This window comes from Phocoena sinus, chromosome 3 (genome assembly GCF_008692025.1).
Source record: "Phocoena sinus isolate mPhoSin1 chromosome 3, mPhoSin1.pri, whole genome shotgun sequence".
NCBI classification, from domain to species: Eukaryota; Metazoa; Chordata; class Mammalia; order Artiodactyla; family Phocoenidae; genus Phocoena; species Phocoena sinus.
Window position 1 is genome coordinate 3,921,625 of NC_045765.1, and position 14,860 is coordinate 3,936,484.

Consider the following 14,860-nt stretch of genomic DNA (forward strand, 5'->3'; position numbering starts at 1 on the left):
TGTGGTCTGAGGACCCCGACCTGTTAACGGCAGTGGCTGTCGTTTGCACTGTCCCCTCCCTCGGGGAAACCGAGTCCACGGCAGGGAGCAGGTGCCATCGAGCTGCCCTGTGAGTTTGCCACGTGCCAGCTGGACTTGGCCTCGCTGTGGGAGGCACTGCCATTACCAGTGGGAGGGGGTCAGGGTCCGCCGTCCACCACGGGCGCCACTCGCCACACGTGGCTACTTCAGATGTGGCCCGTGCGACCGAGGAACTCGCTTTCTTATGTCATGCTGGTGGATTCAAGTTCAGCCCCCTGCCGCCGCCCTGGTCTTGGATGCACAGGACGGCAGGGGGCTGGAAGGAGGTGGCCGTGCAGCCACGGGCAGAGGGTGACGTCCCTGTGGTCTCAGGTACTGCCCCGAGTGCCGGATCGACTCCAGCGAGGTGGTGCAGGCAGGCGAGAAGCTGAAGGAGAGTAAGAAGAAGGCGAAGATGGCGTCGGCCACGTCGTCCTCGCAGCGGGACTGGGGCAAGGTGAGGGGCCCCTGTGCCCCGTGCGCCCCTGCCGCCCCCCACGCCCCTGCAGCCGTTCACGCTGCTCTCCCCTCTGTTTTGGAATGGACAGGGCATGGCGTGCGTGGGCCGCACCAAGGAGTGCACCATTGTGCCGTCCAACCACTTTGGCCCCATCCCGGGCATCCCCGTGGGCACCATGTGGAGGTTCAGAGTCCAGGTACCTGCAGACGTCGGGCCCCGGCCTTCCAGGAGCCCCTCCACTGGGGAGGGCTATCCCAAGGGCAGGAGGCTGGGGATTCACGCCAGGTCCTTCCCTGGTGTGGCCAGGACTCGATCTCTCGGGGGCAGAGGTTCTCATAACAGGAGTGATGCTTTCAGTGGAAGAGTCAGGCGCTGGCTCCAAAGGCGGGAGTGAAGAGGGCCGTCGAGCAGCGGCTGGTCCAGGAGGTGCCACTTATTTCTCGGTGGTGTTCACAGGTCAGCGAGTCTGGGGTCCATCGACCTCATGTGGCAGGCATCCACGGCCGGAGCAACGATGGGGCGTACTCCCTGGTCCTGGCTGGAGGGTATGAGGATGACGTGGTGAGTGTGGGAAGCTGGTTTTGTTTTTGTATAATTGTGGCAAATACTCAGTGTAAAACTTAACCATCTTAATCATTTTTAAGAGCACGCTCGGTGGCGTTAAGCACACTCACACTGTCATGCAACCATCCCCACCATCCGTCTCCAGAACTTTCTCGTCTTCCCTAACTGAGACTCTGTCCCCAGGAAACGCTGACTCTCCATCCCCTCCCCCAGCCCCTGTCCTTACCATCTACTTCCTGTCTCTGTGGATCTGATTCTCTAGGGACCTCCTGTGAGTGGAATCACAGCATTCATCCTTTCGTGTCTGGATTCTCTCACTGAGCATCATGTCCTCAAGGTCCATCCACGCTGTAGCATGTGTCAGAATCTCCTTCCTTTTTTTTTTTTTTTTTTTTTTGCGGTACACTGGCCTCTCTCTGTTGTGGCCTCTCCCGTTGTGGAGCACGGGCTCCGGACGCGCAGGCTCAGCGGCCATGGCTCACGGGCCCAGCTGCTCCGCGGCATTTGGGATCTTCCCAGACGGGGGCACGAACCCGCGTCCCCTGCATCGGCAGGCGGACTCTCAACCACTGCGCCACCAGGGAAGCCCAGAGTCTCCTTCCTTTTTAAGGCTTAACAAGATTCCAGTGTGTGGATGGACCACATTTTTGTTTATCCAGTCATGCATCAGTGGATGCCTGGGTTGTTTCCACATTTTAGCTACTGTGAGTAATGCTATGAACCTGGATCCGCAAAAATCTCTTCAAGTCCCTGTTTTCAGTTCTTCTGGGTATAAAGAAGTGCGGTTGCCGGATCATATGGTGATTGTTTTTAGTTTGTTGAGGAACCTCCATACTGTTTTCCACAGCAGCTGCGCCATTTTCCATCCCTACCAGCTGTGCACAGGGTTCCAGTTTCTCCACATTGTCACCGACACTTGTTATTATCTGTTTCTTTGGTAGTTGATCCTGACATCCTGATTCTTTGTTGACATCCTGATGGGTGTGTGTGGGTTTGTTTTGAGTGGGTCTCTCCTCTCCTCTGCGCGGAGGGTTCAGCCTGCCCTCCATGTCTGTTTCAGGACCACGGGAACTCGTTCACGTACACAGGTAGCGGTGGACGAGACCTCTCCGGTAACAAGCGGACTGCAGAGCAGTCTTGTGATCAGAAACTCACCAACACCAACAGGTTTGCAGAATCGAGTGTTCCTGTTTCTTCACCAACACGTGTCTGTCTGCCTTGTCCTCTGGTGGCTTCACAGGGGAGGGGATGGGTCCCGTTTGGGGCTTTCATGTGCAGGAAGTTAGATACCCATTAAGAGTGTGATGGAACGCAGGGACCACGAATGTCCGTCTCTTCCCTACTCTGTCCACCTGTGAGTCAGTCAGATGCACTGAAGCAAACTTTTCCCCCGAAAGGCCAGATAATAAACGTATGTGGCTTTGTGGGCCGCGCGGCCTCTGTGGCAACCACTGAACTCTGCCGTCATAGCACGTGAGCAGCCACAGAGCACATGTAAAAGAGTGTGGACAGCTCTGTTGCAGTAGAACTTTATCTGCAACACCACAAGGTGGGCAGGTGTTTGCTGAGCCTCGATTACAGGATGGGATACAGCATCACAGAGCCCAAAGGAAAAGACAGAGATTGGATGACCTAAGTATTATAAATTACACCAATAAAACCCATAAGGACAATGAAAAGGCAGGTGACTCTTGGGGGAAAAGTCTGCCACAAACATGACACCTGGTGATGGTTATGCCCTTATATGTAAAGAGCTGTGTTGCAAATCAATAAGAAAAACTAACAGAAAAAAGCAAAGGACATGCAAATCATTCTGCCAAGTAACACAGATCTACAGTGGCCGTGAAAATTTGTTCACCTTTAGTGATCGAAGAAATAACATATTGAAGCAATGATGAGATACTGTTTATTTACCCTGTAAAGTTGGCCCCAAATTCTCCAGTGTTGAGAAATGCCAAGGCATAGACTAGCATTCCACTGTTGGTAGAAATACAAATTGGTATTTCTTTCCAGAAAGCTCTTTGCCTAAATATCTTTCTTTAAAAAAGAGGGAAGGGTTCATTTTCGTGCATGTATTAGTCTAGTAGAATATTTAAATTTCCCTAGCCATTTAAAAAATCTCATTTTGGGGACTTCTCTGGGGGTCCAGCGGTTAAGACTCCGTGCTTCCACTGCAGGGGACGCGGGTTCGATCCCTGGTTGGGGAACTAAGATCCCGCATGCCACATGGTGCAGCCAAGAAAAAAATAAATCTCATTGTCGGAGGAGATTAGACAGTGTGAGAAACTGCTCGTGAGCAGTGATAAAAGTCTGGACTTAAAACTCTAAGAAATCCGTTCTTTACCAACTGCCATCTGCACGGGAGAACAGCTGTGCGGTGGCAGCTCTCTTTCTTGCTCACCTGAGGAAGGTGGCGGCGTTGCATCAGATGCCGAGCTGACCTCCGGTCCACCGACCCCAGGCCGCTGTGCCCCTTGTCGGGACAGGCCTGCCGGCCCAGGCCGCGTTTGTGTGCCACCTGCTTTCTCCTGGGTGACGTCTTCCCCCACATCGTGTTAGTGTCCTGTGGCTCTGGTACCAAAACACCGCACACTGGGTGGTTTAGAACAACAGGAATTTATTCTTGCCTAATTCTGGAGGCCCAGAGTCCAAAGTCAAGGTGTCTCGGGGCCGTCCTCCATCTGGAACCTCCAGGGGAGTGTCCTTCCTTGGTGTCCCTTGGCTGGTAGATGTGACACTCCAACCCCTGCCTCAGTCTTCATGGGGCCCTGTCCCCTAGTGTGTCTGTTTTCTTTTTTTATTTAGTTTTAATTTTTATTTATTTATTATTTTTAAAAAAATTGTTTGTTTATTTTTGGCTGTGTTGGGTCTTCGTTGCTGCGCGCGGGCTTTCTCTAGTTGCGGCGAGCGGGGGCTGCTCTTCGTTGTGTGAGGGCTTCTCATTGCGGTGGCTTCCCTTGTTGCGGAGCACGGGCTCTAGGTGCGCGGGCTTCAGTAGTTGTGGCACGCAGGCTTCAGTAGTTGTGGCTTGCAGGCTCTAGAGCGCAGGCTCAGTAGTTGTGGCACATGGGCTTAGTTACTCTGCAGCACGTGGGATCTTCCCAGACCAGGGCTCGAACCCGTGTTCCCTGAATTGGCAGGCAGATCCTTAACCACTGCGCCACCAGGGAAGTCCTAATTTTTAATTATTTATTTAAAAATTTTTTCTTCTTTTTTTTGGGGCCATGTCTCGGTGTGGCTTGTGGGATGTGGGATCTTAGTTCCCCGACGTGGAATTGAACCCCGGCCCTCGACAGTGAGAGTGCTGAGTTCCCACCGGGGAACTCCCTCAGTTTCCCTTTCCTTATAAGGACACCGGTCACTGGGTTTAGGGCCCACCCTAATCCATTCTGACCGCCTCCGAACTTGACTTCATCTGCAAGCACTGACTTTCCAAAGGCCACATGTTCACGGGGCCGGGGGCTTGGGACGCCGCGACCCCCTCTCTCCGGGGGATGCAGTCCAGCGTGTGGGCCCGGCTCTCCCCGCAGGGCGCTGGCTCTGAATTGCTTTGCCCCCATCAACGACCTCAAAGGAGCCGAGGCCAAGGACTGGCGGTCGGGGAAGCCGGTCCGGGTGGTGCGGAACGTCAAGGGCCGCAAGCACAGCAAGTACGCCCCCATCGAGGGCAACCGGTATGACGGCATCTACAAGGTGAGTGGGGGCCCCTGTGCCTGCCCCCCGCCCCTGGCCCCCAGGTCACTGACCCCGCGCTTCTTCCCACAGGTCGTGAGGTACTGGCCCGAGAAGGGCAAGTCCGGCTTCCTGGTGTGGCGCTTCCTCCTGCGCAGGGATGACGTCGAGCCGGGGCCCTGGACCAAGGAGGGGAAGGACCGGATCAAGAAGCTGGGGCTGACCATGCAGGTGCGTCCAGGCCTGTGCTCACAGCTGGAGCTCGTGCCCGGGGCCTGGGCCGGGAGCGTCTGAGCGGGGAGCCATGCTCTCTGGGGTTTTTCTCATCCCAGACGATTTCCAGGCTGTGAGCTGGTGACTGTACCATCCCTGTCCTTCAGCCAGTGGATATAGGGGAGGGGTGGCTCAGGCAGGTTTGCGTCTTTGCTTTGTGATGTTAGAGCTGAGAGCTGGCCTTCCTTATCTGAGCTGTGTTTGAAGAGCTTATCTGAAATCAATCTGGAGTCCTGTCTCCTCTCTCTTGGCCAGTCCCCTCCCGTCCCCTCTTCTCCTCCCCCTCTTCCCTGTCTCCTTGATTTTTTGTTTCTTTTTGACCGCACCTTGCAGCATGCAGGATCTCTCTGACCAGGGATTGAACCTGTGCCCCCTTCATTGAAAGGCGAGTCTTAACCACTGGACCTCCAGGGAAGTCCCCCATCTCTCTTTCTCCTGTCTGTCCATCACCTCTCCCTACCCCCAAAGCAGACAAACCAATAAAATTGGTCTAAATATAGAATAGAGCAAGGTCTAAATGTAAAGATAGGGTGGACTGATTCCCTGGAGCAATCACTCACCTCTTTATAGCAGCAGAATCCTCCATCTTCAAGAGTTCACCCAGTGCGTGCAGAGTACGGCTTTTTTGCACTATAATTATGGTGTTTTCTGTTCCTCCTGGTGATCCGATTTCCAGCTGATAAGTCGTGGTGGACTATTTAAGGAATCTTAATTGCTGTTGAGAGTCTGATAGCACCTACCCCGCCCCGCCCCCTGCCCCCCACCGGGAGGCCACAAAGAGTTGCCTTTTTTTTTTTTTTTTTTTTTTCTCGTACGCGGGCCTCTTTTTTTTGAGGTACGCGGGCCTCTCACTGCTGTGGCCTCTCCCGTTGCGGAGCACAGGCTCCGGACACGCAGGCTCAGCGGCCATGGCTCACAGGCCTAGCCGCTCCGCGGCATGTGGGATCCTCCCGGACCGGGGCACGAACCCGTGCCCCCTGCATCGGCAGGCGGACTCCCAACCACTGCGCCACCAGGGAAGCCCAAGAGTTGCCTTTTGAACACACTGGTTGTTCCACAGGGAATTGTATTTTATTTATTTATTTATTTATTTATTATTTTTTAACATCTTTATTGGAGTATAACTGCTTTACAATGGTGTGTTAGTTTCTGCCTTATAACAAAGTGAATCAGCTATACATACACATGTGTCCCCATATCTCCTCCCTCTTGCGTCTCCCTCCCACCCTCCCTGCCCCACCCCTCTAGGTGGTCACAAACACAGGGACTTTTAGAGGCGGAGGAACTGGGGAGAGACAGCCATGGGTCAGGCATGTCACTGTTTGGTGAGAGGAGGATGTTTTATTTAGAACTTAGGCCTTCGTTGCAAGTTTGTGTTGCTAGAAAAGCTTGAGGGTTTCTTGATGAAACACTGGAGAATCGGATGTGGTTGTAGGTGCCTTAGAACCCCATTTCTAATTAGATAATGCCTGATGGGGCTCAGAGGAGTCCAAGACCCATCAGAATCGGGTTGTGGAGCTAAGGCCCTGGGCCAGTGGTGAGTAAACGAAATCTTCCTGGGGCCCAGCCATGCCCATTCAGTCCCACAGGGGCTGGGCCGGCTTTTGTCCCCACAGAGCCCGAAACTTTTACTGCCTGGCCCCTGGCTGGAAAAGTTTGCCTACTTCTCATCGAAATGGAAAGATACCAAGACTGTCTTGGGAGTTCCCTGGCCGTCCAGTGGTTAGGACTCGACGCTTTCACTGCTGAGGCCGAGGGTTCAATCCCTGGTCAGGGAACCAAGATCCTATCCTACAAGCCGCGGGGCACGGCCAAAAAAACCCAAAAAATAAAACAAAAGGAAAAAGACTGTCTTCTTTGCTTGATCTGGTGGTGGGCCTCTACCGTGCGTTATCTCGCTCATTGCCGCTGTGCCATTAACGTTTGTTCCTGTGAGTTTCTGTGCTTAGTTACTGCTCCAGAGTTAAGTTGGTGCAGGCCTCTGAGCTGAGGCCAAGGGAGCACAGAGTCCGTCTCTGGGGCCCGGCTGGGGACCGGGTAGGGGTGACCGTCCTGTCTTCTCCTCCTCGCAGTACCCGGAAGGCTACCTGGAGGCCCTGGCCAGGAGGGAGAAGGAGAAGGAAAACAGCAAGAGGGAAGCCCTGGAGAAGGAGGACGACGGGGAGGAGGACTTCGCGTCCCCCAGGAAGGGCAAGCGGAAAAGCAAGTCGGCTGGTGGGTGTCTCAGCGGCCGTCCTCGTACTCGGGACCCCATCCTCGTGCTCGGGGGGCGGGGTGGGGGGGCCTCCACCCTCACCCGCCCTGCTCTGTCCCAGGAGGCGATGGGTCCTCGCGAGGGACACCCAAGAAGACCAAGGTGGAGCCCTACAGCCTCACCACCCAGCAGAGCAGCCTCATCAAGGAGGACAAGAGCAACACAAAGCTGTGGACGGAGATCCTGAAGTCACTCAAGGATGGGCCGGTGCGTCCCCCTACCCTCGCCCAGGCCTGGCGGGGGCCTCTTTCTTTCCATTGTGATGAAATAGAGAAAACATGAAACTGACCATCTGAACCATTTAAAGTGCACAGCTCAGTGGCATTAAGCCTGTCGTGCAGCCATCCCCACCATTGTCTCCAGAACTTTCTCATCTTCCCAAACTGAAACTCTGTCCCCATGAAACGCTGACTCCCCAGCCCCTCCCCCAGCCCCTGGCCCCCACCATCTACTTTCTGTCTCAGTGGATCCGACTCCTCTAGCGACCTCACGTGGGTGGAATCAGACAGTGTGTGTCCTTCTGTGTCTGGTTTCTCTCACTGAGCATCCTGTCCTCAGGGTCCATCCGTGTTGTGGCAGGTGTCAGACTCCTTCCTTTTTAAGGCTGCGTAATATTCCACTGTACGGATGGAATTTGTATATCCACCATCTCTCAGTGGACACTTGGGTTACTTCCAGCTTTTGGCTACTGTGAACAGCGCTGCTGTGAACACAGGTGGGCAAGTCTCTGCGGCCCTGTCTTCAATTCTCTGGGGCATAAACGCAAAAGTGGGATTGCCGGATCGTAAAGTCATTCTGTGTTCAAATTTCTGAGGAACCGCCAAACCGGCACTGTCTTTGTTTTGATCCTCCTGCCTTAGTGGGGTGAGTGACATTGATGGGTCACTGGAAGTGAGTGGCTCAGCGTCCTCTGGCTGCCCCTGCCTGGTGGGGATTGGCTCTCCATGGCTCACGGTCAGGGTCCAACCCAGCTCCTCTGAGCCCTGGGCGAGCGGCCCGTTAATGCTAATGTCCTCTCCTTCTGGACTCTTCCTCCTGGTCATGCCATTGCATGGCCTCTGCCCTCGTGGGTTTCTCTTTGGGGAAGTACCCTCCACCCCAACCCTCCCGGCTCAGTCTCCCTCCGGCATGAAATCACTGTGGCTGCCCTAACAAGTGAGCCTTTAGGGGTAAAATCCAAGTGTAGGCAGGGCTGGTCCTTCCGGAGGCTCCAGGGGAGCATCGGTTCCCGCCTTTTCCAGCTTCTGGAGGCACCTCATCCCTGGCTTGCGGCCCCGTCCTCTATCCTCTTATCTCTATCGTATCCAGCAGTGCAGCATCTCCCGTCTCTCTCTGCCTCTGACCCTCCCACCTCCCTCTTATAAGGACCCTGTGATGACGTTGGGCTCCCCGGGGAATCCAGGGTCATCCCTGTCTCAAGGGCCTTAACCTCACCTGCGAAGTCCCCTCTGCCCCATGAGGTGACACGTCCACAGGTCCCGGGATTCAAACGTGGACATCTTAGGAGGTTGTGATTCAGCCGCCCCACGTCCTTCGGGTCTCTCTGCTGACAGGTCACCTTCTCCACAGGGGGACTCTGACCGCCCTCCTTCTGGGGCTCCCTGCTGTCCTTTCCCCAGCACTGCTGTGACCTTTCTGTCTTTCACCTGCTTAATCTCTGGTCTTCCCCACTGGGCCCCAGGCTCCAAGAAGGCAGGCGTTTCTCGGTCTCATCCGCTGCTGGAGCCTGGGGTCTGAGCAGTGGGCGGCAGGCAGGCGGTGCTGTGTGTCTCAGGGCTGGGCTCTGTGCCGAGAGAAGTGCTGATGGAGTGCGGTCTTGATCTCCAGCCTGCGTGTGCCCCGGTGCCAGAGGATGAGATGCGGGCCGGGGCGAGGGCTAAGCAGGGAGTCTGGGAACCCGTCGTGCTCGTTCACTCTGGGGAACTGAGCCTTTGCCGGGCTTATGCACCCTCTCCTCTGCTTCCAGAAATTCCTGAGCAAAGTGGAGGAGGCGTTCCAGTGTATTTGTTGCCAGGAGTTGGTGTACCGCCCGATCACGACCGTGTGCCAGCACACCGTGTGCAAGGTGAGTGGGCACTGAGGGCCCTGGACGGGAGGTCCTGGAGGGGTGATCGGACCCACGCTGCCAACCTGGGCTTGCCGGTTTTGCTTCTGCACCTCCCGCCCCCGGCCCTTCGAGGGGATTGAGGGTCTCTTTTCCAGGTGACCTGGGTTACAGTAGCACCCCAGCCTTAATCACAGGCACCCATCACTCGCTCCCTGCTCCCCACCCTCCTGGTGCCCCGGAATCCAACGCAAACTCCTCGCCCAGCCAATGCCCACCCTGCCATCGTCCCGAACCTCCAGCCACACCGGCCCTCTGCTGTGCCTTCAACAGGTCGGCGCCTCCTTTCCTTAGGGGCCACGCACTGGTCCTCTCCAGCCTCTTAGATGCCTGGAGGTCCAGTGTGGGAGAGGTTGGGCTATTGTCCTGGCCTGGGATCTGGTCATACTAAATGACTAAGTGGGCTGGGCTGGAGATGCATGCGGCGCTTATCCCCTAGAGGAGCAGGGAGGAAGGCTTCCTGGAGGAGGTGGCATTAACCTGCCGCCTGAGGCGGTCCTTGGGGCAGCATCCCAGGTAGGCAGAGTGACCTGTGCAGAAGCTTAGACCCACAGGCATGTTGGAGTAGCCAGGGCCTCTTGGGGACTAGGGCAGGGGAGGGGGGCCGGGTGGCGGGGCTGGAGGGTTCCGGCCAGTGGTCAGTCTTAGGAGGGAAACAGTACCCGATCTGATGCTTTTGAAAGAAGAGATTGGGAGGGGCTGAGATTGGGCCAGACCAGGGTCTCTCCCCAAGCAGTGCTGATGTTTGGGGCCGGATTGTTCTCTGTCGTGGGGTGAACGACACCAGAGTGAACACACCATGGGGTGTCCTGGGTGCTGGGGGGCTGAGCAGCATCTGAGGCCCCACCCACTCGGTCCCAGGGGTCCCCAAACTTGGGAAGCGCTGGTCTGCGTGTATGGTGTCTTTGCAGTGCCTTCTGGCCAGAGTCGGTCAGTAGGAACTCATGGGCAGTGTAGGCATGTAATTTAGAAGGGACTGTCCCTGCCTCCTGGTCACCCTGGGTCTCTAAGCTGCTCTCTCGCCTCGGGGCCGTCTTGGTCCAGGGCATCGGGCCACTTATCAGACCAGGGGATGGACTCTGAGAACATGGACACTTGGGCAGCAGTCGTGCCATGTGGCCTGACCGAGGCCCTTCAGCTGTGTGGCCGGGAGAGATGCCCCTGGGTGTCTGAGGCCGTGTGGAGCCCGAGGGGGCTCAGAGTCTTGGCGGGGCGGGGTGAGAATACATCGTCGGGGTCGGCAGTGTGGCTTTGACCCCCGGCTTTGCCCTTTCTGGCCGTGTGACCTTGGAAAGCCTGTAACCGTGCTGAGCCCCTTTGCCCCGTGGAAAGGGGCATCGCAGCACCCTTCTGGCTTTGAGGTGTACCCGGCCAGCGCGCAGTTGGACACTGAGACGCGGGGCGCGTGCGAGGTCAGGCCGAGCGGCTCAGGGAGTCACCACACCTGCGGCCGCTGTGCCGCCAGTGTGAAGGAGGTGGCCCTGGTGAGTGCATGTCTGTCCTGGGCATCCTCACGACTGTCGTTCGTCTCCAGTGAGCTCAGCGTCTGAGGGGCTGTGGGGAAATGGCTTTGACCCTCCACCCTGATGTCCCAGCATTTGATTTTGTTTTTACTCTATTAAAATATTTTTACTGTGGTAATATACAGATAACACAACCTTCACCGTTTTAACTATTTTTTAGGTGCACAGCTCAGTGGCATTAAGTACATTCACATTGTCGTGCAACCATCCCCTCCGTCATCTCCAGAACTTTCTCATCCTCCCAAACTGAAACGCTGTCCCCGTGAAACACTGACTCCCCAGCCCCTCCCGCAGCCCCCGGCCCCCACCATCTACTTCCTGTCTCTGTGGATCTCACTCTCTAGGGACCTCGCATGAGTGGAATCAGTGTCTGTCCTTCTGTGTCTGGCTTCTCTCACTGAGCATCGTGTTCAGCCTCATCCACGTTGTCACGTGTGTCAGAACCTCTTTCCTTTTGAAGGCTGAGTCACATGGCAGCGCGTGGATGGACCACATTGTGTTTAGCCATCATCCGTGGACGGACTCTTGGTGTTTCCACCTTTTGGCCATTGTGAATCGTGCAGCGATCCAGAACCTGATTTTGAACCCAAGTCTTAGTGTGTTGAGCACTACCTCTTGTGCCTGGGATTAGGCTATAGACCTTATATTGGACAAGAACACAGGAGTTTATTTTTTTTTGTCTTCGTTGTATTTTTTTGACTGTGCTGGGTCTTCATTGCTGTGCTTGCACTTTCTCTAGCTGTGGCGAGCGGGGGCTACTCTTTGTTGTGGTGCACAGGCTTCTCATTGCGGTGGCTTCTTTTGTTTCAGAGCACGGGCTCTAGGAGGGCGAGCTCAGTAGTTGTGGCACACGGGCTTCAGTAGTTGTGGCCCGTGGGCTCCATAGTTGTGGCACGCGGGCTCTAGAGCACAGGTTCAGTAGTTGTGGCGCACTGGCTTAGTTGCTCCGCGGCATGTGGGATCTTCCCGGACCAGGACTCGAACCCGTGTCCCCTGCATCGACAGGTGGATTTTTAACCACTGGAGCACCAGGGAAGTCCAGGACTTTTTTTTTTTTTTTTTCAGGACTTTTTAAAAATAGGGATCAAAAGCGGCCGTCTGCGTCCAGCGGTAGCGTGACGTGGCAGCAGCAGGTTTTCACCAGCTTGGTGTTGCCCCTCACCCAGCTGCCTGGCGCCATCCTTCAGGTGTGTGTGCCTGTGCAGGTGCCCGCTCCCCGTGGCGTCTTCGGCCTGTTGCTCCGACGGGGAGGTAGGGCCTGTCAGCCTCACAGCTCGGGCTTCACCTGGCTCTTCCCCTGGCGTCGCTGGGTTGACAAGTGGGTTCAAACCCAGAAGTCTGGCTCAGCCTCCAGACCCCCTCCTTCCTCCCTCTTCTCCCGTCTTCTCACCGACACATGTTCCTTGAGCATCTGCTCTGGGTTGGGTCCTGTGCTTGGTGCCGGGAGATTCAGGGAGACACAGCCCCCATCCTGGGGAGTGTCTGGTGTGTTACACGCCAGCAGGTTAGTCGACAAGATGATTCCAGAAGGCCGAAGGTGCTGTTTTGAAAGCAGACAGGGTGAGGTGAGGCGGGGATGTTCCAGGGGCTTCGAGGAGGGGTCCTCTGAGGAGGGGACTTGGGCCGAGGCACGGTGACAAGAGAGCCAGGGCATGGACCTGTCAGGTGGTGTGACCTGCAGGTACACGGGCCTGGTGGCCGGGATGACCTTGGAGTCTTTTTTTTTTTTTTTGCCACACCGCTCGGCTTGTGGGATCTTAGTTCCCTGACCAAGGATTGAACCCGCTCCCATAGCAGTGAAAGTGCGGAGTCCTAACCACTGGACCGCCAGGGAATTCCCGACCTTGGAGTCTTTGAGCCTGGGGCAGCCGGGCTGGTGATGGGCAGCCAGCAGTGGCAAGTGAGACTGAGGGTCAGGAGGGGCCTCTGGGCTGCCGACACCGCCCCGGGGGGACAGTGGGTGGCCAGGAGCACCTCTCACCACCCGCTCTCCCGCAGGATTGCCTGGACAGGTCCTTCCGGGCCCAGGTGTTCAGCTGCCCGGCCTGCCGCTATGACCTGGGCCGGAGCTACACCATGCACGTGAACCAGCCACTGCAGGCCGTCCTCAACCAGCTCTTCCCTGGCTACGGGAGCGGACGGTGATCCTCAAGCACTTCTCGCCGTGTGTTTTTTTTTAAAAAAACGTTATCGGGGGGTCTGTGGCCCCCATTTTGTTTTTAGTGAGCTTAACTTAAACATGTAGTTTTTCCTCCACTCCCTAAAAAAAAAAAAAAAAGCCTCGTCTTCCCGGTTTGGTTTTTTTTTTTTTTTAATCTATAAAATTTTCAGGAATTTGTATTATGGCTCAAAGGAAGGAAGAAAGTCGGACTTCTCCATGTTTTTATTTTGGTTTTAAAAATAAATAAATAAATAAAAAGCCTGCAATTTATCAGCGGAAAAAAAAAACCAAAAACAAAAAAAAAAATTGTTTTTCTTCTGAGGATGGAATTAGAAACAACTTGGCGTGAAGGCCACTGAAATTCCCAGCATCAGGTTCTCAGCTGTTCTGGCCGCTGACTCGCAAGACGGCGCCGGGCTGCCTAGAACAATCTTTTCAAGGTTGGTGGGTCAGGCCCCCAGAGGTGAAATCCCGCCTGGCGGTAGCCCTGGGTGTGGTGTTGGCCCTGCATTGCCGGCAGGAAAGTGTTCAAAGGAAAAGCGAAGAAGTCCCATTGGGCCCGGTTGAACCCCCCCCCCCGCCGCCCACCTCCAAGCCATCCCCCACTGGGCTGCTTCTGCGTCCCTACCGGCCACCCGAGCAGAGAGCTGGGGCCACACCGAAGCTACCTCCGCTGGACTCTTCCCCTCCATGGGGGCCGATGGGCGGCCCAGCGACGACGCCACGGAATCAAACACCTGGGGCCACGTTCAAGTGCCTTTGGTCCCTCCTTCCTTCTTCAACACGGGGCTCTTTCTCAGCACTGAATTGTTGACAGTACCAACCAGAATCTCAGACTGTGGTCCTCCAGCGCCTCCCTGGAGACCCCGGGTGAGCGAGTGGGGACGATGGGACTTTTGTCGATCCTCGAAGTTGAATCTTCAACTCGCCAATTGGGAATTACAAGAGGGAAACTTTAAAAAAAAAAAAAAAAACCTTTCTAAATGAAATTTTTTTTGTAGTTACTGTATATGTACCGAGAAAGCTAATAACTTAGGGTTTGGTTGTGTTTTTTTTTTGGGGGGGGGGGAGTTTTGTGTTGTTTGGAATGATTTGTTAATGTTTCTAACTTGACCAAAGTTTGCAGCTTATACCTCAACAGAACAGGGATATTTTAAATCACATAACTGCAGACAGACTGGAGCGATATTGTTTTAAAAGTTTTTCTTTTTTTCCTTATTATTAGGTGGTTAATGTATTAGGAATAAACGACGAAATCCTGTGTAGGCGTTTTCTATGAAGTTCAATATTCTCTGTCCAGGTTTTAGATTCTCAGAATAAATGCCTTTTACAGATGAATTTGGTTGTGTCTTCTATTTGCAAAGTGCTTTGGAGCCCACCAGGCACTTCTATAGCTAGTAACACATTTTCTCCTTACAAAAACCCCGGGAGTCAGACTAGGCAGGTGGCATCGTTCCCACTTTGCAGATGAGAAAACTGAGACCCACAAGGTCCAAGTGACGTGCAGCGGTCCATAGGGGCCAAACCAGGCCTTGTAGCTTGGAGCCAGACGTCACTTAGTGTCACCAAGGTGGGTGGCACTGTCCCCATTTACATTAGAAGAAACGGAGGCTGTTGTGGTCCCCCACTAGGAGACTGGCTCTGCCTTGAGTGGGTGTCAGCAGCCTGAGTCATCAACTAAGGAGCTGCTTGGCCCCAGGGGGCCTTCTGCAGGCCTGGGGAGATGGGGGTACATGGGGGTGTGGAGGCTGGTGACCTGAAATGCTGTTTCCAGCAGGAGTCAGACCAA

General features: G+C 55.0%; 1 protein-coding gene across 11 annotated transcripts in view; it reads left to right on the forward strand.

Annotated features, from left to right (window-relative positions):
• Window positions 1–14,409, forward strand: part of UHRF1 (ubiquitin like with PHD and ring finger domains 1) — a 33,349-nt gene extending 18,940 nt beyond the window's left edge. For 6 of the 11 annotated variants that reach the window (XM_032628189.1, XM_032628190.1, XM_032628191.1 and 3 more), the window contains 10 exons: window positions 394–517; window positions 609–716; window positions 977–1,081; window positions 2,145–2,251; window positions 4,615–4,777; window positions 4,850–4,987; window positions 7,102–7,243; window positions 7,345–7,490; window positions 9,250–9,348; window positions 12,909–14,409. In XM_032628189.1, the coding sequence (XP_032484080.1) occupies window positions 394–517; window positions 609–716; window positions 977–1,081; window positions 2,145–2,251; window positions 4,615–4,777; window positions 4,850–4,987; window positions 7,102–7,243; window positions 7,345–7,490; window positions 9,250–9,348; window positions 12,909–13,055 (1,279 nt within the window). In that variant the 3' untranslated portion in view covers window positions 13,056–14,409. Of the gene's footprint in view, window positions 1–393; window positions 518–608; window positions 717–976; window positions 1,082–2,144; window positions 2,252–4,614; window positions 4,988–7,101; window positions 7,244–7,344; window positions 7,491–9,249; window positions 9,349–11,975; window positions 12,885–12,908 lie in introns of those variants that run through there. The other 5 variants (XR_004349348.1, XR_004349349.1, XM_032628192.1 and 2 more) reach the window with 5 other exon arrangements.
• Window positions 14,410–14,860: the final 451 nt, after the last annotated feature.